The 22,739-nt window shown below is 33.7% G+C and overlaps 1 protein-coding gene across 15 annotated transcripts in view; it reads left to right on the forward strand.

The window, feature by feature from the left end:
* MIER1 (MIER1 transcriptional regulator) overlaps positions 1 to 22,739 on the forward strand; it is a 94,196-nt gene that overhangs the window by 34,007 nt on the left and 37,450 nt on the right. For 14 of the 15 annotated variants that reach the window (XM_033113582.1, XM_033113580.1, XM_033113581.1 and 11 more), the window contains 7 exons: positions 34 to 106; positions 7,278 to 7,429; positions 8,180 to 8,261; positions 9,381 to 9,475; positions 12,450 to 12,577; positions 16,895 to 17,034; positions 19,419 to 22,363. In XM_033113582.1, coding sequence (XP_032969473.1) covers positions 34 to 106; positions 7,278 to 7,429; positions 8,180 to 8,261; positions 9,381 to 9,475; positions 12,450 to 12,577; positions 16,895 to 17,034; positions 19,419 to 19,747 — 999 coding nt within the window. In that variant the 3' untranslated portion in view covers positions 19,748 to 22,363. Of the gene's footprint in view, positions 1 to 33; positions 107 to 7,277; positions 7,430 to 8,179; positions 8,262 to 9,380; positions 9,476 to 12,449; positions 12,578 to 16,894; positions 17,035 to 19,418; positions 22,364 to 22,739 lie in introns of those variants that run through there. The other variant, XM_033113583.1, reaches the window with a different exon arrangement.

Genomic DNA, 22,739 nt, shown 5'->3' on the forward strand with positions numbered 1-22,739 from the left:
TCTTACTAATGTTTTATGTTATTTTTAAAATAGGAGATTATGGTGGGCTCCATGTTTCAAGCAGAGATTCCAGTTGGCATTTGTAGATACAAAGAAAATGAAAAAGGTGGGTTATTAGTAAAGTTAATGGTTGAATTCATGCTTTTGAAGTGATGAACTTTTGTTTTATAATGGGATAAGAACATGACAGTTTGTGTTACCCCATTGACTTATGAAAGAGGACCCTACATTATTTCTCTTAAGAAGAAATATGTTTTCTGTTTTTCCAGTTTTGTCTATAGAAGTCTAGTGAAAACAGGAAATTATTTTTTGGTGTTAAGTGACTTAAAACATCTCAACTTTTTATTTATTTCTTTTTTAACCTCCCGTATTTAAATACACTGAATATACCCTTTCATAGCCTATATAATTTAGATTTTAAAAGTTATTTTATTTCAGTGGAAGCTGTTGGACAGGTTTAAAAAGACACTTGAGTAAACCACTGATATAAAAAGCTTATTTGCTTCTGAAACTTAATATTACCTACTAAAGTTGAGTACTTTGATATTTGTGTATTTAAAATAATTTGGGAAAACAACTTGTATACTTAAATTGTACATGATTTTCATCATTTTATCTAGAAGTCCAAAGGTAAGGCATAAATACTTAAACTTCCACTAACAAAATACTTCAGAATTTTTTTTTTTAAGTGTTTCAGATTATTCACTTGGGTGAGTTCCAGAAAGACTGGTGTGTGTGTATTTCAATGAGTTTGTGTGCAGTGTGACATCACTCTGTGCTAGAAATCTTACATTTTTTTAATTTCCATTTTTTTCATCCACATTTTAAATTACGTATGCAGAGCCTCTTGGAGTTGTAGAAGTCTTTTGTTGTTTTGTTTTCTTTTTAGCATTCCCTCCAAAAATTTATTTTGTGTCCTAAGTGTGTACCTGCTTTCAAAGCAAGCAGCAGGTCAGAGGCAATTAAGGCAGCATTTCAGGCCTATAAATTCTAGTGATAGCAAAAATGTTTTAATACAGCAGTAACAGCTTATACTCACTTTGAAGTTAATTTCTGCAACATATAGGAACATTGAAGGTATCAATATGGAGTGACCTTGTTAAATATTGAAGTTCTGTGCATATGTTTTGTGAATGCATTGTAATTGTGTGCAAAACTAATAGTCCATTAGATTTTGTATTTATTTTTGTAATTGTGGGTGTTATGATTTACTTACATGTTATATAATGGTTAGTACATGCTCAACATTGAGTTCTTTCTTTTCAAATAAAGAACTGAAAGTTAGACATTGTTCCATTTTATTAAATTTCTTTATTAAAGAAACTCTATTACACACTCATTACATTTTGACTGTGGAAGATAACAGTGCCTGTCTTTGAAAATTGTGTGTTTTGTAGGTGGGTAGGAAAACATCTTAGTTTTGTATGTGGCGAGTTAATATTATGGCTAAGGATAGTTTTAATTATCTCTTAATATGTTCTCTTTTTTATTTTAACATGTTTGTATTGTCAGGTAACAGTGAATACATGATCACAATTTCTAATTTTAAATGTTTTAAATTTTGGTTTAATGTTTTCAGATTTAACAGTTTTAGAAAGCAATTATACTTAAGTTTTTTCAGGAAAAGCAGTAAGTTATGAAGCTCTCTCACTTTGACAGAGCTCAAATTCTCACTTTGAGAATTGAAGCGCATTGGATTGTGTGAGGATCAGACTAGATTTAGCGAGGTGATACTGCCTTGGAGGGGTCACTGTGGTAGCCTCTCCTCAGCTGTGGAGTTCCGGGAATTCACACTTTGGTCATGATACCCAGAATTCGCTTCCACTTGGTACCCAATGCATACAAGCCAAACTCACGTGAAACTATTATGTAAACCATGCTGTTAGAAATAAAGCTATCAAAGGGATAGTGCTAATTAAACTAGTGCATTCTTACAGAGAAAAATTTATAAGGTGTTTTTTCCTTGGTTTGGTGAGCACACATTCAAAAGGGGAGCATTTGGTTTGGATGATTTGGATAAAAGTGCCATAAAGTTGAGATATCCTGATATTTTTACTGTAGGAATTATTTGACAGATGGATTTGAATTTTTTCATTGATATAAGGAAACCCAATTATTGCGTATCCTGGAGAGACATTGATGTTTTTTTTTCTGTGATATCTAATTTTTTTTTTACTAGATTCTATGCAGATTATTATTGCTCATCAGTTATGATTCCTAATTCAAACAATTATTAAATTAAGATGTATTAGTTACAGTCACATTTGAGGCATGTTCCTTTGAACCTGTATCTATTTTGGTTATAAAACTTTAACTACACATTAACATTTTCTTTCTAAATTTATGTAAATTATTTATTCTAAACACAGTATACTGTAATCATTTATTTCTTCATATTTGTTTCTTCATATTTGTATTCTTAATACCTCGGATAATCCTTGTCACATAGGCACTTAGTAAACATTTGTTAGCTGAGTTATTAGGTGGGTGCAGAACTGATATAGAATTCGTAATCATACTGTAGTATCTGGCACATAGCAAGTGCTTAGTAAGTGGCATTAATCTAGCTGATTAATCTTACCCATTATATTTAGGTTTTCTTATTAAGATTTTCAGAAAACATCAGTTTATCGTCTTTTGCTTGCAAGTGACGAAAACCCAGTTCAGTTTAGCTTCCACAAAAAAAAGAACTTACCTGATTTCTGTACTGGAATGTCTGGCTTCGAATGTAACTAGATTTAGTAGTTCTTATGCTATCAAGTGTCCGTTCCTTCTTTGTCTTTCCTTTATTGTCAGACAAGATAAGATGGCTACTGGGAGCTCCTGTCTTATACTTTATACTGTCCTTATAGCTAGCGAACCAGCAAAAATGAGAATTTCCCCACCCTCCTTTGTGACCAGAAAGATGAGTGAGTACTTTGGCTTGCCCTGGCTCATTTATCTGTTCTTTGGGGCTCCCAGGGGTGGTATCGGCCCCACTCAGATCGATAGAAAGGTTTTAATTCCCAAAGAAGTACTGAGCAGATACAATGTATCATTTTTCAAAGTTGTGTGTTTTATAATCACTGTGATGTACAAAACTGAGTAAACACTGCAACTTTGTGATAAGACTGAATAATTTGAATGCTAGTAAAAGTCATAGTGCACAGGATTGCATGTCCCCGTCCCCCCACCACTAAGAATTATCCAGCCAAAATGTCAGTAGTGCGAATGTTGAGAACCCTGGACTAAATAAGTTAACTGAGCATTAGAGGGGCTACTTAGGAAAAAAGGAAAGTTGTGGTTCAAGGGAGGATTCCCAGCCAAACTTTGATGCTTACATGGCATAAGTTTTAGAGTAAGTAAATGGTGCTTAGGAATTAGGAGCAGTGAAGAGCAAGGGACCATGTGAACTGTTCTAGTGAACATTTGACAGATTGATTCTTAAGTTACTGAAAACTGAACACATGCATTACCCTTAGTGATAATAGTAATAATACTGTTGAAACAAGCATTTCATTTAACCCATATAGGTTTCCCTCGCTATCCAAAAGGAGAGCGTTCCAGTGAAACCTTTCCTGAGCTGAAATGGCGTAAAACCAAGAAGCAATGATAGTAGTATCACCCCCTTATTCATGGGCGATACATTCCAAGACCACCCTCACAGTAAAACCGTGGATAGTACCAAATCCTGTATATACTATGTTTTTTCTTACACATGCATACCTATGATAAAGCTTAATTTATAAATTTGGCGCAGTAAGAGATTAACAACAATAATGAATAATAAAATAGAACAGTTATAACAATCGGCTGTAATAAAAATTGTGAATGTAGTCTTTCTTAAAATATCTTACTGTTCTCTGTTCACTCTTGTGATGGTGTGAAATGATGCGATGACTGTGGTTAGATGACGTGAGGTAAATGCTGTGGATATTTTCAGACCACGGTTGACCGCGGGTAACTGAAACCACAGACAGCAAAACCGTGTATAAGGGGGAACTAAAACCGTGTATAATTTTTTAAGAGCTCCCAGATCCAAAAAATAACCTACCTACCAAATTATACCAAGTAAACATAAAGCCTAAAGTAACATTAACATATAGTAAAAGCAGGAATGATAGGAGGCTTTTCTGAACCTTAGGACACACTTTGCAAATGGATGCACAAAGTAAGTCGAAATAAAGCACAGATGATCACATGGCTCAGAGCTATCCGTGGTGGCTTGATGCTGAGTGTTGTTCCCAGGGCAGACGCACTCTTGCTCATGTGCACTGTCTCCATAATGACTACTGCAAGCACACACTGAACTCCATTTTCACTTTTTGCCTGTTTTCATAAAAGTGAAAATTCTCCTCAGATATCTTTTGGTTAGCAAAAATAGGTACTAATGTAGGTCTTTCGTAAAAGGGAGGTGGTATAACTGTAACAATGCAAAAGCGGGGCCTGTCTATACATATGAAAAGCTCAGCCAGACAACTTAAAATGCATGTCATTAATCACAGAGTGACCTTTTAAGAATGGAAATTTCTGTCATAAGCCTCATTACTCAGTAATTCTGATTATGGATCAGCATTGTCATCCTTATAATATATATTGATTAGATAGAATTTTTACTTAGGCATTAAAAATGGAATAACACTTTTAAAAAAGCCCTAAAACTGGAGGTTAATATACATTTATTCATTGAGAATTAATTTCCCAGATTGCAGAAGTTTATGATTTTTGTGATGTTTTCTCAACTTTCTACATTAGTTCCCCCCACTCCCACACACATATAATGAACTTTGTTAAATTATTTTGACAACTCATTTTGCTTACCTGGCAAGCTTAATTTTATTATTTAAAATGCCATAAGAAGCACTTCCCCAACTAACCTGTGTTAATGTACTAGGTGAGTTCCTGCCTTCTGAACTCTTTCATATAATCATGTAAATTATATACTCCAGTAATATGAGGCATAGTTGGTTTTTAAAAGTTTGAATAGTTAGGTTTGGTAATCCATTTAGAGATAGTTTTAGAAGATGCCGTTACAGTTCACTGATTGTGATCTTTCAAAATCCAGCATGTTCCTGTCACTTTATGTAATTACCATAAAGAATATTTTTTTCTTTGTTGCTATTAAAGAGTTTTTTTCCCGTCATGTCATATTTATAGACATTATTTCCCCTCAGCATTTTAGTGTATTTTATCATAGTAGTGGAGTTCTGAATTTATGATCTCTTGGCATTTAGTTGTTCTACAACAGACATTTAATAAGTATCAACTGTGTTGCCTGTTTTATGTAGATCAGAGTCAAAAGTCATTTTATTGAGAATGTAAACTTACCTGGAAAATAATTGGGTGGGTTTTTGGAAAGGCAGTGTGGTTTTATTGTCTGAAAATGCTACTTGTTCTTACTGCATGGTCATTTTGTAGTATATTGTAATTGCATAAGAAGAAGTGTCACATTCTCGGGGCTCCCCTATCTGGCTATGTAGTCACAGTTCTAGGGATCTGGCTTGTCATTTGGTGCCATCTGGATGTTTGTGTATTCAGCTTACACAAACATCTCTGTGTCCTGTGGCTCCCTGGGACTTCCAGAATGATTTCAGAAGTATCTCCCAGGAAGTTTGTTCTTACTTCATAAGCTTTATATGGGGGTATCTAACTGGGAGAACCCTGGGGACTCGGGGACCCACCCTCCGTCTTCCTCATCTGGAATTAGGGTTTACTTGTAAGGCCTTATCCACCCCTTACCCATTACTCTAAGAATATAATTGGTAGTCTACTGGCTTTGGGGAACAGAGGCTGAGCAGAAGACAGAAATCAGTGTATCCAAATTCACTTTATCATAGGAGTTTTATTTATTTACAATTTATAGTCACTAGATTATACCAGATTAAAAAAGGAATGAGATTTAGGAAGGAAATGTTTTTAGAGATTATCCTTTGAGTTGTATTTTAAAGAAGAATATAAATTTTGGGAAACAGGTAGAACAACATTTTAAAGTGTACGTGTGTGGTGGGCAGTGGGGAGCGGCCAGGGCATTTATATGAAAACACTTAACACAGTGCCTGGTACATAGGAAATGTTTAATTAGCTGTGTTAATTTCTTTTTTATAACAAGGCCTGTGACCATCAGTTATCCTTTGTCTCGTAGATTCAAAATCTTCCTAGAGCTGGCCCTTTCCTATTGGCATTTAAATGATTATGTCTATCTTCAAAAACCAGCAAATACCACCAAATCTTTGTTCAGTTATACTTCCTCTTTCACTCCTGCCCTATCTCCTCCCTCACGACCAACTTTTTAAGAGTTTTCTTGTTGAATGCCAAGAAAACTTCTTTCTACTTTATTTCTTCGCCTTACATTTACTCTTCAGTCCTCGCCAGTATGACTTTGGGTTCCATCTCTGCCCAAAATGTTCTTGAAACATTTCCCTCCTTGTTAGTAAATCCAGCATACCTTTTACAATTTCCATCCTAGTCATTTTACAGTATTTAAGCAGTCTATTTACTCCTTGAAACATTTTCTTCCCCTAGCCGCTGTGGTGCCACACTTTTGGTATTCTATCTTTGTGACTGTTCCTTAATTTTGTCTATGCTTTCATCTTCCTGTCGTTTAGAATTCCACAAGGCTTTCATCTTAGGTTCTCCTCCTTTTCGGTTTTTAAATTTTGGTGAGATTTGGGCTTTAATCTTATTCTAATGAAAATTCTGGTGAAACCTAAATGCATGTTAAAAAACATCATGACTTTTGTTAGGAAAATGATTTATACTCATCATAATAGATTTTCAAGCATCATAGGAAAATTAAAGGAGAAAAAATTGCCCCAAATCCACCACCGATATTGGGTGAGCAATCTTTTTGACACCCCTTTTCAAAAATAATGAATATCCATTGAATCTTAATGTATGCCAGAATTGTTTTAAAGTGTTTTAAATCCTTTCAACCTTACGTGACAGGGTTGTTATTCCCATTTCAGGAATGAGGCAGAGAGAAGGGAAGTTAGCTTGCCCAGGGTAGTAAGTGCTTATCGTGCTATTCAAACCTAGACAGCTTGAAATTTGGTAAACTCAGGTTAAGTCAGACTGGATTTCGAAAGGGGCATAAAGTGGTACTTCTCTTTTTAGATTGCTTACTTACTTAGGCTATGAATATTACCCAAGGGCAAAGTCAAGCAACTAGTAGGACCACAGTTCCACCTCTTAGCTCTTAACATTGTGGATCTAAGGATGAGTTATTTGTTTAGTGGTATGTTTTAATACAGACTGTCAGTTTTTGGCATTTAAAAAAATATTATGTTTTATTAATTTAGTATATGAAAATGACGATCAGCTCCTGTGGGACCCTGAGTACTTACCAGAAGATAAAGTGATTGTATTTCTTAAGGATGCATCTAGAAGAACAGGTGATGAGAAAGGTGTAGAAGCAATTCCTGAAGGATCTCACATAAAAGACAATGAACAGGTACACGAATAAGAAATAACTAACAATTTCCCCAAAGTAAATTAACCATATACATTTTTAAATGTAAATGCTGTCACATTCAGTGTTGTTATTCTATCCACCAAAATTCCTGTATGTTTTCAACAGAATCTGAGTTTGTAGTTATTATATGTAGTAGTAACACACTCACTTCATTGGTATGATTTCAGCTCAAATAAACAAAAATCTTGATATTTCAGTTTGCTTGTATACATTGCTTACTAGGCTTTCTGAAGTTCCTTTGGATATCCCTGAGAATCTGGATGTCATCAAGTTGGGAATACACATTTGGTATAATGTTATTATGCACATCGGTGCCTACCATGAATCTAATGACAGCAGTATTATTTCTTTACCTTTTTTAATCAATGTTTTCTGATTTGTTTAAAATTATCTTAGCATAGGAACCCCAGAATGCCAAAAGGGAGGAGTCAGGGTTGTGATCTATATAAAATAATTCTATTTATAAATTCCTGGGATACTGTGGCTGCCAAGTTAAGAGTATTTGCTTATCCTATTTTCTATATATTTAGAGGCAGTTATAATTATCAGGATTGAATTTATGTTTGTTTTTCCTTAGTGTTCTATATGTTGCATGTATTAGAATTATTTGTCCTCCAGAAAGGATGAAAAAAAACACTGGATGTTAGAAAAGCCTTTACTGTCTTAAGAAATTGTAGTTTCGAATTGTTCATAGTCCAGGTCTCATGTTGAAGCTCTTTATTTTTCTAGGCATTATATGAATTGGTTAAATGCAATTTTGACACAGAAGAAGCATTAAGAAGATTAAGATTTAATGTTAAAGCAGCTAGAGGTAAGCATAAATGTTAAATTTTATTTGTTTTCATGACATAGCAGAAATTTAAAATTTTAGCTCTTCAATCTTTGTAGCTATATCCTAGGTTTAATAATACTGATCTTTCTGAATTTAGTAAATATTTGCTGAATAACAAAGAACTTGTTAAATAACTTGTGTATAACACAAGTATTTTACAAGGCATTATGGGGAATGGGATTAAGGCTGTCCCTTTTTTAGGGAAAATACGTAGGCCATTTAAGTAAAAACACATAATGTCTTTGAATTTCAACACATTTTTAAAAATATTTTCTCATTTGATCTTGGTAATAGCCCTATGAGCTAAGTAATATGACAGATGTTATCTTCTCTTTAAAATTGGTAAGACTGAGGTCTGAACTGAAGTTACTTAGCCGAGGCAAACATAATTCCTAAATAACGAAGTCATAACTAAAATCCAGGTTTTGGGTTTTTTTTTTAACTCTAAACTGGCTCCCACCCTGCTTCTCTAAGAGTACTGTTTATATATTATTATGTAACGAATGAAAGATACTCATTCCTTCAACAGAACTTAGAGCGCCTACTGAGTTCTAAGTTCATAACTATCAACGAAGTCCCTGCCCTCATGGTGCTTGGAGCCTAGGAGTTCTTAACAGAGAATTAGACTGCAGTTCAGACTTACTGCAGTGTCTTAACCTAGTCGGGGGGAAGGGTGAGGCTGTTAGGGAAAGCTTCTAGAACTAAGTGATACTTTTGCCCGGATGTAAACAATCAGCTAGGTGAAAGGGAACTGAGGCAGAGGACGCAGGAAATAATTCTAGACAAAGGGAACAGCATGCACAAAATCTAAAGAAAGAACATGACAAATTTAAAGACTTGAAAGGTGACTAGTGTAGTGAGATCATAAAGTATAAAGAAGAAACCTAGTTAAGGTCGGAGAGTTAGGAACCATATAATCCAAAATTTTATTAATAAGGAATTTTTGTCACTTCCTATTTTGTAGCCATCAATAATAGAGCTCAGGATAAAATACTTCCCTCGTTGTAACCAGAAGTTACATTTTTATTTGCAGTTTGTTTGTTACATACAACATTTGGGGGAATATTGCTTAACCGTTTTTTTCCCCCATTTTGTCAGAGGAATTATCTGTTTGGACAGAGGAAGAGTGCAGAAATTTTGAACAAGGGCTGAAGGCCTATGGAAAGGATTTTCATTTGATTCAGGCTAATAAAGTAAGTAATTATATATGTTCTCTCTTTTATAGAAAGAAATTTAGTTAACAACCCAGATCATCTTATATCTTATTTTCTAATGTTAAAAGTTCTATAATGAATATTTTAATACATTGATTTTTTTTTTTAGGGAATTATTATAAGCACGCCTAGACTTCCTGGCATACATTTGCCAAATGACTGTTTTCTTATGTGATATTAGAAGCCTTTAAGAATTGGGCTCCTTTATCAATATGTTCATCCACTTTGGGGTGGGATGTTTGTGTGCACTGTAATTATTTAAAGCTATTTTCTAGAACCTGCTGACAGATGTTTTTAGGAGGGTCTTTAAAATAATTTTGCAGCTTTAAAGCATTTTTTAACATGCCATTATTTACAATTAAAATACTTTTTTATATTTGCTTAAGTCCTTCGTGATCTAAAATCAGATACTTAGTATTTCATATGGTTTTAATTAAGATTTAATTTTCCAGAAAAATAGTAAGTCAGCTGTGTTACATACATTATTATAATTTTATAATTTGACAATTGTATTTAACATGATCATCATTCCATATTGGTAATATCAGTCATACAATGTCAGTGTATACCCAAAAGAAATTCATAATTACTTGTAGATTTATTTTTATGTTTAATTCTCTTGCAGCTGAAATCAGGTAAGACTTTTAACAGTAACTACATAATTATACAGATTGGGAAAATGTGTTATTCCTCTGGGAAATTAAGATAGGCAAAATTAAAATCTCAGTTTAAATGTTGGAAATTAAGTAATTTCTAAGCTTATAAATATCACATTTTTAGGACTATAAATAACAAGGAGCTTGGCTTTACATGTTTCCTTAAAGATAGCATCTCAGTCTTGTGTGATGGCTTGTCTAGGATGATTTTCAAAGTATCTGGGTTTATGTATGGTTATGTCTGAAGGTCTAATCTAAGGCACCACATTTTCCTTTTTTATTCCTCTGGATGTGATTGGGTCATGTCTACTTGATTTGTTTCATTACATATTTAACAGTATCTATTTCATGTTTCATAAATAAAGTAGTTGCTTACAAATCCCATGAGTTTGTTTTTCTTAATTTTCTTGTGCATTAACTAGTTTACTTTTGATTATCTTGCTGCATTTTAGTACCGTGTTTCCCCAAAAATAAGACCTAGCCGGACCATCAGCTCTAATGTGTCTTTTGGAGCAAAAATAAATATAAGACCCGGTCTTATATAATACAACAATATAATATAAATAATATAAATATGATATAATACCAGGTCTTATATTAATTTTTGCTCCAAGGGACGCATTAGAGCTGATGGTCCGACTAGGTCTTATTTTTGGGGAAACATGGTATATGATATAGGACATAATTAATAAGAGAAATTTTGAGTCTTAGTGTTGGTGTCAGAAATGTATCTATACCACATAATGTTGTGTCCAAATCAATAATCTCCAACATAGTGAATAATATACTCTATGAAAGGAGTGTCATACTAATGACTGGATCATGTATATTTCTGATTATAAAAAAACAATATGTTGTTTCATGATTGAACAATGTTTTGGATAACAGTTTTCTAGCACTCCTGCTTGAATTCAAACACTATTGACCAACCCTGCTGGATTACCAATGGAGGAGACCCTTGGAATAGTAGAACTAGAGGCAGCAACACTCTCCTCCCCCCAGAAATCCCATTTTTTAAGGAATAAGAACTTATTAGGTGATTTGAAACTACTAGCCAAAAACATCTTAATGTAATATTGAAAATAAGACCTTGATTTATTTATAAATATTTGGGATGGTGATATTTCTAATGTTAAAAAAGTCAGGGATCTATAGTTGTTCTAGTGAACAAAGGGAAGATAGTAATTCTTTAAGAGGGAGAAGACTGATCCAATGAAAATATTAAGACTGTTTTTACACCTGGTTTTGAAGTTTGGATCTTAATTTTAACTTTTATTATAGAGGCTTATTTTTTTGAGGATTTTTCATAATTTTGTTAACTTTGCAAGCCTCAAAATGTCTTTTCAATTTTTACTTTAGAAAAGTACAATTGACTTAGCTTGTGTCTATCTAAAAATAAGATTCTGAAGGAGGCAAAAAAGATCTTGAGATGATTGGGGTTTTTTAGAGCCCTGATAGCTTTCAGTCTTAGAGCAACATAGTCCAAAGTTGTAAAGTGCAAGCATAGGGGAAGAAAGAAAACTATGTCAGGTAACAAGATAAGGACGTCTTTAAGATGACCTTAGGTGCAATCAATCCCACAAGATACCTACCTCAAGATAGAAATGTAAGGGTTAAATAATACCATCTTACATCCCGAACACTCATGCAGATACCTTTTTTCATTTTAAATGTCCCAGTGTTTTATTATATACATCAACCCTACGAGCTTGCCAAACCAAGTAGTTAAAAGGAGTTTTGTCAACATCATTTGCCAATCTCAGATACGGGTGTTGAACATTATGTAGGGGGAGCCCATTCAGTTACACAAATAGGGGTAGCCCAGTAATCACTGAAGTAACTTAGTAAGCAGAGCTTTAACATTATTATAACAGCTTTTAACTCACTTCAGAATATTCTCAGCCTTTATTCTCAGTAAAATAACTGAGTCTGGATCACTGTCGGGCAAGTATTTGTAGACTGTTTATTACATTCATTTTAACTCAAAGCCGCTTACAGTCGTTTTCAATAGAGGAGTCCTTGTTTTTATAGTAAATTAAGATGATAGCCTTTTAAAAGTGCAATGTTTAACATTTGAAAAGCTGTTTATAGTGTATTATTTCTCTTAATGGGAGTTTAGATAGAATAGTTTTCAACACAGCTGCTGCAGTGTTGTACGCCTATTTTATACATAGTAGTACATCTTACATATTATTTAAGGACCAGCTAAATTTATTTTCAAATTTCAGACATTTTTCGTGAAGTAACTTCTTTTAGGGAGGAGATAATTCTTAAAAAGAAGTACTTGTTTCTTACAGGTTCGAACAAGGTCAGTTGGTGAATGTGTAGCATTCTATTATATGTGGAAAAAATCTGAACGTTACGATTTCTTCGCTCAGCAAACGCGATTTGGAAAAAAGAAATATAATCTTCATCCTGGTGTAACGTGAGTTTATTTTTATTTTCCAGTCATATTTTTACTAAACTTTCCTAAATTTTTCTTGAGAAAATTGTAATTTTTTTTGAGTTTACATTAGTTTAAATTCCATTATTGACGTATCTGTATAGGACATTTAGACTTCAGTGTCTTATAAAATATTGTAAACTACAGTTCATATTACTTGAGACAACAAATATATCAAAGCAAATGTTAGTGTATGTTTTCAGTAGTATTCGTAAGAGGAAATGGATCAGAACAACTATGAAAGCAGGTTTTTGTTAAATTCAATTCCATTCAGTATAAGCACACACAGTTTTAATCTGATAACACTGAGAGCAGTGAGAATAAAAAAGAGAAGCTATCTTTTCTAAAACTGTAGGGCCATATGCCTAATAGAGGTACTTTAAAGAGAAAGGGAAATTAATATTTTTCCTTGTCTAATCTACTTTTGATCCATGGAACCAAAATAAGATTTGAGTGTAGATAATATGAAATGGGAAAGACAGAGAGATATAATAAATTAGGTCAAATTGTATTTTCTTATTTGTTACAAATTTTTTTATAGAGGAAAGGACATATGCATGATGACTTACCTTTTCCTAGGTTTCCTGACACTTTTCCTCTACAGAAATAATTTTAATAACTAGTAATGCAACTTTAGTTTACTCCTAGTGATACAGTAAGTATGGGTTATTATATCCACTCTACGCAAAATGCCTTATGTGTCTAATCCAGTCCCCATGCACCAAATTCTCCTAGCCTCATTCAGTGTAGCTTTGGAATGAAACCGTGTTCCCACTAGCCTCAGTCATTCTAGTTTTGGAATGAAACACTGTCCCCACTGCCCCTAGTAATTTGTTACTTAAAGTTTATAGAGTATGGAGTCTTTCCTCTCACATGAGTTGCTCTAAAATGTTGATGAATTGTTACGGTGGAATTAACTTTACCATATTATCCCTGATTATTCCCTAATGTTTATGGAATAAAAATCATGTAAAGTTGTGACTTCATTTGGGCAATGGGCACCAGTAAAGTTCTTAAGCCTAGCCAAATAACTGCCTTTGAAACATGTGCTTTTATGCTATTTGATTGTGCTTTTAAAATTCCTAGGGTGGACTGTTTCTTGGTCATGTTCATTTACAGGTGTCTCTGCTGGTCACTTCCTTGGAGAATCAAACACTCTAAAATCAAAAGCAAAATTATCTAAAAGAGAATTATATTGGGTATGATTGCCCCATGGAAATCATGGGACATTGGACTACATGCCTCATGCCCCATTATTTAAAGCTCAGATGGCTAAAGGGAAATTTCATAATAACAGTATTCCACATTTTATCTGATTATTTAATGTCATAAATTTATAGTTAAATTTTTTCTGGATTTATTGGTAGTGTTGAGGCATAATGATGTAGAACTAGATATAGCTATTTAGTCTTCAAAATGTAGCTTAAAATAGTCACATTTTTCAAGCTATTCTATAGGGAAAGAGGAATAGTGATATCTTTCATTTTTTTCACCCATTTCAGAAATAATGTTCACACATGAACTACAGGCAATCTGTCGTCATCAGCAGTAAGAACCTAAGAATTGCCATGCTGGGTCAGACCCATGGTTCATCCAGTTTTCTCTTTCAGAAAGCATCACCAAGGGAAGTGTTGTGGGGCTGGCTTAGTTGGTCCTCTGTGATGTCGAGCTCAACAGGTTAGGTAGGGATGTGCCGCCAAACAATTCAGTTTCTCTATTCTTTCCATAGCTTCTGAAAACTTTTTGAAGATCCTTGTATCTGTAACCTTGATTCCTTTTAAGTATTCTGTAGGATTCTGCAAGTGAAGTAGCCATAGTTTAAAGTAATCCCATTCTTCTCCTTTCTCAGGCTTGAAGAGTTAACAGTGGTCCCCTGGTGTAATGGTATGAAGTGAACAAATGTTTTCCTCCTTAGGCAAGAATATTATGGGTTTGTAGGCTTGCTTCAATTATGTCCTCTTTGGGTCTTTTTTAAAAATGTTTTTTTAATTGAACTATAATTTTTTAATCACACTCATCTGTTACATCTTCTATAAAAGCCATGACCAGACTGTACATTATTTTCCAGATGGGGAGCAATTGCAGTTTCCTGTAAGCATGGAGATCTTTTTCCAGTTTGCTTCCAAACTTATTTATCTAGTTTGCTTTCTGTTAATAGTTGCACTTTAAGTGACTGCACAAAGGCATTAAGTTAATGCCTTTAGACAAAAATTTTAATGAATTTTTTTCATCTTCCTTTTTAGTCAAAATCTATAGTTAGAGCAGTTATCCTGAAAGTTATTTCTTCATTCTTAACATTATTACCTTGCATTTGTTCAGCAGAATGAAATGCATTTCGTTCTCGAAACAGCTAGAAACAGCCTTTGAAAGGTTCTAATACAGATTTTTCTCTTCACTACCTGGAAGAATTGGTAGCCATGTGCAAATAGGAGATTTTGCTATTATCTGCTTTGCATATAATTTCTTTTTAAAAAAGTAAAAAATAATTCAGCATAACTGGATATCTGAGTGCTGCTCCACCACCCACCTGGATGGTGTACTTGATACTCTTTTCCTTCCTTACGCGTTCTGGATGCCATTAGTTGTTAGGAAATAACAACAACAACAACAACAATAATTCTTTCATAATATCATTGCTATATTCAGAAATTTAAAAAAATTTTGATATCTAGTCAATTGTAGTTTCCTTTGGCTTTTAACATCCTCCATTATCCATTCCCAAAATACCAGATTTATTTCCAACAATTGCTCTTCCTCCTGCATCATCTGTTCCTGTTACCCTTAGCTTCTGAAGTCCCTTTGGCTTTCATCACGCTCATTTCTGTTTCCATGTGCTTCCCATTTTTTACATAATGGTTCTGTAATTACGATGAATGGCATAAAGCTGAAGAGGTCTTAAAGACCATTAAATTTAATTCCCTCCATTTATAGATGAGGAAATTTGGCCCAGAATTAAATTGACTAGCTCATTGTCACGTTTCTTTGATATGTGTTAGTTTTCTACTTCAGACTGTTGGAAGCTCCTTGAGGTCAGGTCTTTACTATATCCCCATAACCCAAGGAGCATTGTGATCTTGTAGTTTGAGATTGTAATTGTAATTGATAGTCTTTTTATGGACTGTTACCACAGGCTTACAGTCCGAGCCCATCCACTGCTCTCTTCTTACCAAATTCTTCTTCTGCTCACAAAATTCTAAAACATTTTACTTAATATTTCTATTATACTTATGGAATTTTAAAATATATAATGTATTTAAGTTATTATTGAGCTTCTGCTCTGCTGTGCAAAACAGACTAAAACCCCTGCCTTCCAGAAGTTATTTCAGTGCAGGTGTTGGCCGACTTTTTCTGTAAAGAGCTAGAGAGTAAATATTTTAGGCTTTGCAGGCCTTAAGTTTTCCTGAAACTGCTCTCTCTGCTGCTGTTGTGCAGAAGCGTCATAAACACTAAATGAAAGAGTGTTGCTGTGTTCCAGTAAAATAGTCACAAAAGCAGGTGGCCGGCACACAGGTCATAGTTTGCTGACCTTTATTCTTGTGACTTGATAGCACTTTTTAGTTTACAGCAGACTTTATATATATCTTTTTCAACAACCCTATATGGTAGATAGGTCATGTATGGTGACGTGTTTTAGAGGTAAAGACGCTATCTCAGAGAGAAGTATTTAGCCCAGATCTTCTAACTCTAAACCGATACCACTTACACAACTATGTTCTCAGGAAAAACTTCATAAGGAAGTGAGCTCACCTCTAATGATAACTGGCAGATCAAGCCAGCAGGTAAGCCCAGGAATTTAGTGAACTTATCACAGCTCAGACCTCGCAGAAAGGTAAGATAGAAGGTAGCCAGGGAGCTGTAGGGAGGCAGTTCATTGTTAGGACCTAATTCATCTTTCAGGCTTTGCCATAGCTGTCAAATAGTCCTTAGGAGCTTTAAAATTCCAAGAACCCAGAAACTCTTGTACTCCTGGTGGACGTCATTCCTGTCTCTTCACTTACAGCTTGTCTGGTTTTAGTTCGGCCATTCTGAGCACTTGCCTACGATTTTAAATTGCCTGTATGTAGGTCTCTCAAATTAGCTAGTTTAAAAGCTCTTGCACGTTTTTCCTACAAACATGTAACCAAAAGAAGCTTTCTATTTAAATGTTCACATCCTGGTGTACTAGATGAGGCACTTTAATGAATGTAAGTGAAAATTAGGATGTATTTGTTAATAAAGCCTTCTAAATTTAAACTCACCTAATTTTAATTTTCAGCTTTTTTAATATACGGAAATAACTTTATTTTACTTATTTTTAAGGGATTACATGGATCGTCTTCTAGATGAGAGTGAAAGTGCTGCTTCTAGTCGAGCACCATCCCCTCCGCCGACTGCTTCAAACAGTAGTAACAGCCAGTCTGAAAAGGAAGACGGCACTATGAGTAATAGTAATCAAAACGGTAAGCGAGCAAAGAAACACGTCTGTTTCTTTCAGTAACCTGGAGTGTTCATTTTTGGTTTCTATTCTATTTTCAAAGCAGAAGTTAAAGTAATAATTGTAAATACCAGACGAAATATACGTAATATCAGCATACATACAAATACACACAGAATACAAATTAATTAGCAAGAAGTCCCATTGACATCACTAAAAAGTAAGTTTAATAAAACATACTGTCAACAGTGACCATTTCTTTTAAGAAATTCATTTTTTGAGTAACATCTTTTTTCTTACCTGATTAAGATACCTGAATATAAGTATCCTTATTAACTCCTAGACCAAAACTACAGCCATCTCACATCAGAAACACATAGATTATTTTTTAATACTTTAAGAGCTCATAACACTTTATCAGGAAGGTACATTGACCATACAGATGAAAAGGAGTAGATAACAGGCACAGTTTTGAATATTTTTCTCTTTGATAGCATAATAACCTTAAAGGATAAGAAAAGATATAGCTGGTATCAGCCTGTGCATTAATATTCTACAGAAACATTTGTTTTTTTCTCTATGAAAGAGAAGCAGATGGCATACAAATATGATTGAGGTTCAGATAATGTTCTTGTTTTAAAACATAGACAGTGGACCAAAGATCACTGTGTTGATCAGTGAGACCTAATCAGAGAATTGTTTTGACTTCTAATTTAATTATAATGGTCTTCCTAAGTAAGAGAGTTGCCAAGCAGAAAGTAGTAAGCTCTTCACTCCTCTTCAGGAAAAAACTGATGAATTAGAGATAGATAAGCTCTGCCCACCTACATTCTGATGTAACAGCCTTAGGGGAGGGCCAGTGGAGAGCTAATCTCTGATTGACAGAAACTAAAAGAAACACAGAAAAGATTTGACCCTTGTTCTGACCTTTGATTTTACACTGGCACTGCTGTAGTAGTGAATATACTGTACTGTTCATTTGATGACCCCTCTATTCTCTCATTATTTCCCTTCTAAGGACAAGCCAAACAAACGAAAATTAGGGCCCAGCAAACATTTCCTGGTCCAAAAGTTTCATTAACATGACACCTAATGCTAGCCATATCCATCTTGAAGTCGAATAAGAAGCTGAGTCTCTGACCTTGGGGCTAGAGGTAGAAACTTAGCGAGGCAGTCGGTCCTACTCTGTCTTTTTCTGCTTGCTCATAGTATCAAATCACTTCGTTTTTCTTTTTTATCCACTTGATGAGAATGTGCAGTTAGCCTAGGAGAGTTTCATACGTTACCTATACATTACTCAGTAGCCCAGAAGCCATTCACATCATGTACCTACAATCAAATTTCTCAAGATAAGGAAGGAACTTTCCAACCCAATTTATTTCTTTTGTAAGGGACTTGAATTAGTGTCTTGAAATCTTAGTTTTTTTTGACTTAATCACAGTGTCACCAACTTTTTGGGCTTACCACGACGAAATTGTTCCTTCAGTATCATATCATATGCACAGTCCCCCTGTGCATTCATGTTTTGATTGTACTTTTGAGTTGGGGGAAATAGAATATTTTCTTTGACCAGAATGTAATATTTGAGGCTTATCCTTTATACCGAATATTTTAATTAAATTTTGATTATCTTTAGTGGCAGATTCTTTATTTTTATTTTGACTATCCCCAAAATTTCTATTCCATTTTGCAGTCAGCTCAAACATGACTTGACACTGTTGCTTGCTTTTATTAGAATAATTATGCTGTCTCACCTATTATGGGGGTATTTGTATTAACTTTTAGAATTTTCAAGTGTATGCTTGGACAGTGCAACCATTAACTTTTTAACATGACAGATTATTTAAATCCATATAAATGAACCTAGTAGTGTATCTTTACCCTTACAGCATGTAAAAGCCATAGATTTACATTAAAAATACAGTCATGTTGTCTTGCTTTTATATAACAGAAAAATCAAGCTTCTAAAAAGAATATAATTTTTTTCTACATATTTTTAGAAAGTTATAGCCCTTTTATTAAACTTGAAAAATTTATGCATATCTTTGCTTTAATTCATCTTACTTAGACTACTGTATCCAGTGCTTATTTGTTGTCACATAATACCAACATGCTTTTAATATATACCAAATTCTGTTCTTAATTCTTTACATTTATTATTTAATCTTCATAATAACCCTGTAAGGTAAATTATTACCCTCATTGTATATGTGATGAAACTGAGGTACAGAGAGTATAAGTAACTTGCCTACAGTCACACAGCTACGATGGAAATAGAGCCAGAATTCAGACCACACAGATTTAATACCTCGCTTCCTTGATGAAAAGCTATTTTATAGTAGCTGTCTTATAGTCATTTACAAATTTAACTTTTTATTAGCATTTTCATTTATGTTTCTTCCAACTTAGGGGTGTCATCTAATGGACCAGGTGAAATATTAAACAAAGAAGAAGTAAAAGTTGAAGGGTTACACATTAATGGACCAACAGGTGGAAATAAGAAACCACTTCATGCAGATATGGATAGTAATGGTTATGAAACAGATAACCTTACCACTGACCCAAAACTTGCCCATATGACAGCAAAAAATGAAAGTGATTTTGATGAAAAAAGTGAGAGACCTGCCAAAAGGCGAAGGGTAAACAGCAATGGAAAAGAAAGTCCAGGTTCTTCTGAATTTTTCCAAGAAGCAATTTCACACGGAAAATTTGAAGAACTTGAAAACACAGATGACTGAATTTTAGACTTATTTTACTTTCTTTGGAATAAATTCTAGTGTGACTAAAATTTTCAGGGTTGATGGGTTACCTTAAAAAGTTGATTTCCTTGAAGCAATTGGTGAAAATTTGAAAATTGGAATTGAGCCCTAACTTCGGTAAATAAGATTTCATAACTCTGCCTTTTATAGACCTTATATTTTAAAACTATAAAGACTCTTTTAAGAATATAACAAATGATTTAGTAAATTTGAATGAAGATAATCTATACCTTCTCATTTGATGTATTGATCCTAAAATGTTATTACAAGGTATTTTTTGCTTAATTTGATGGCAGAGAAGAAAACACCAAGTTCAAATTTCTGCTTATTATTAAGGAAACCCTTATGAATCCTGAAAGTTATGCTAGCATGATTTTTTTATATATAGAAATTTAAAAATAAACCAAGTCAGGTTTGTATATGTAAAATTGTTGACATCAATGATGTCTTTCCATATTCTTATCTGGGCTTAAGAAATACATTCTGTATTTTTCCAGATTCTTTGTAGCCTTTGAAAGATTTTTACAGTACATATGTCTTGACTGAGCTGTCCTTTCTTAATACAAAAGCTTGTATAATTTTCTTAACTTGTACAGTTGGTAAACTTTTATGAGAGGAATTGATATTCTGAGTCTGTCAGCTTTCATTTTATTTTGCTAAGGTTTTTCTAATGAATTTTTAAGTGTTTGTGTAGTAACTAAGTCATGTTTCTTATCCAGGTGGTAAAAGCATTCATAAAGGATTGTGAAAATTTGTTTTTTAAATTTCTACTTAAGGACAAATAGTTTGCGAATTCTGAAATTAAGCATGATACTTAGATTGCATAGGTTGTTTTGCATTGCTATAATTTTCAAAATTATTTTTGAAGCAAGACAAAGTTTAATGTTGGCTTAAGTGCTTAAATGTATCATGCTGACCAGAATCCTGTTCAGTTATTTTTATATGCATTATGAAATTTCCCATTTTTGCATTAAATAAACTGGGGAAAAGGTCAAGTGATATTTAGATAATTGGCACAACAGGGAGTTGGCAGGCAACAATCTTGATTTTATGAAGAAATAGTGATGAAGTGAGAAAAGTTTTTGGACTTTTCCAGTTATAATCCAGTTTTCCAGATTCGACAGCATATTTCCAAATGAAAACAAGACATGCAGTAACCTTTGCTCTGTGTGATTACAAATAGGATCGTCCATTTGCATAGCCTTGCAAGAGTGCCATTTTATTTTTAGTGCAAAATTCTTGTTAAAAAATGTAGTTTTATACATACAGCTGATAGACCAACTTATATCCAAACTTTTGTAAAAGATTATTAACTATTCTTGTTTTTATCACACAGGCATACCCCAAATGCTTCTACCAGTTCATTTTCAGCCATCAGTTCAAGAGCCAATGCCTTTTTAAAATAAATCTTCTGTGGTCTTGTTTTTAATGGCTCAACTGTCTAATGCAATTGAGTAGAGGTTTGCACTGAGATATTATGGTTTAGGCCTTACCCCCATGAAGTATTACCATTAACAGTTTTAGACTGCTTCCCTCCACCAATGTGAACAACTTTTTCCCCCAAACAGTGTTAAAAGCCACTTTGCAACACTTGACTTCATATAATGTACTTTCACTGTTATTACATACATATCCAAGTAAATCAAAGTTTTGGGTGGAAGTGTTGAGAAGCATGAATTTTTTTGTTGGTTTTGTTTTGTTTTGTTTTGTTTTGTTTTACCTAGAACATTAATTTATCCAGAATGGCAGCTTTAACCGATGGTCACAATCCATTTTCCAAATGAGATTTTATTAAATGAATCCAAAGTATCCTAGCTTTTATCAAAGATGGTCTATAGAAATGTTTCAAATGAATAGTGATGCTGTACTTTTTAAGTTGTTGCAATATTAGAGACACCATTTTCACCTTTTCTAAAAGATGCATTTTGTTTCTGAAGTTCTTGTAAAAATATTACAGGAACATTTTTAGTAAATTCTCAGGCATGTTTGCAAATACGGCACATGTATACATGTTAGGAAATCTTTTCTTAATCTTATCTTTTTAAAGTATGCCTAACAAAAGACATTCCACTATTATAGTACATAATGCTCAGCTTTTCATAAAGAAATATTTAATTGTATTTTATGTTTATACAGGTATTTCACACAGTACTTTGCTCTTTGCTCTTCATAATGCAGCCATTATAACTTGATAAGTCATTGCACTAAAATTTTTAGTAATATCATGAAGTTAATTTGCTTAATGTTTAGTACATTTCATAACTCTTGAACTCTTGACAAATTGCATTGGGAAAAGAAGCCTTTGTTAATAGTTACTTAGTCTCCCTCATCCCCAGCAAAGCATTATCATTTTCGTTTGGAATGGTATTGTTTTACGATGTGTTTTCAAATAGAGTTCAGAATCTGCAACTCAGTTCAACACAAATCTGTTGAGCTTTAAAATGTATTTGAAATAATATTTAAATAGGCATTTAAAATTATGAATTAGATGTTTTTAAATTTATGCATAGTAATTTTGCACTGTAAAATAATTCCCTTCTCCCATTCCCTGTCTGCCATTCTGAATATGCTTATTAAAATATTTTTTTAAACATATTTGCCTACATAGTACTGTGAATGATTGTCACTAGATCAATTCACTAGGTTTTAATTATAGGTTTTAAATTTGTGTGATGCACATTGTTTGCAGTGCAAAATATATATAGTCTCTGCCCCTTCCGCTCCTAGGCGTCGCATGAACTAGCATGTCAGGGACTCCTGGTCCTTCTGCCACATCTTGGGTAATACAGTCTTGTCTTTTTTTTTCCTTCTCCAGAGAGATCCTTTGGTCTATGGACCTCTATTCACCTGTTTCTCTTCCTCTGAACTATACAATTAAAAATATTTGCTCCCTTCTTTTGCAGTGCAGTTCACATCACATAATAGTTTGCAAAAAACTTGTCACAGTATTTGCTTTGCTCTTAATGGAAAA

Source organism: Rhinolophus ferrumequinum, chromosome 9 (genome assembly GCF_004115265.2).
Source record: "Rhinolophus ferrumequinum isolate MPI-CBG mRhiFer1 chromosome 9, mRhiFer1_v1.p, whole genome shotgun sequence".
Lineage (NCBI taxonomy): Eukaryota > Metazoa > Chordata > Mammalia > Chiroptera > Rhinolophidae > Rhinolophus > Rhinolophus ferrumequinum.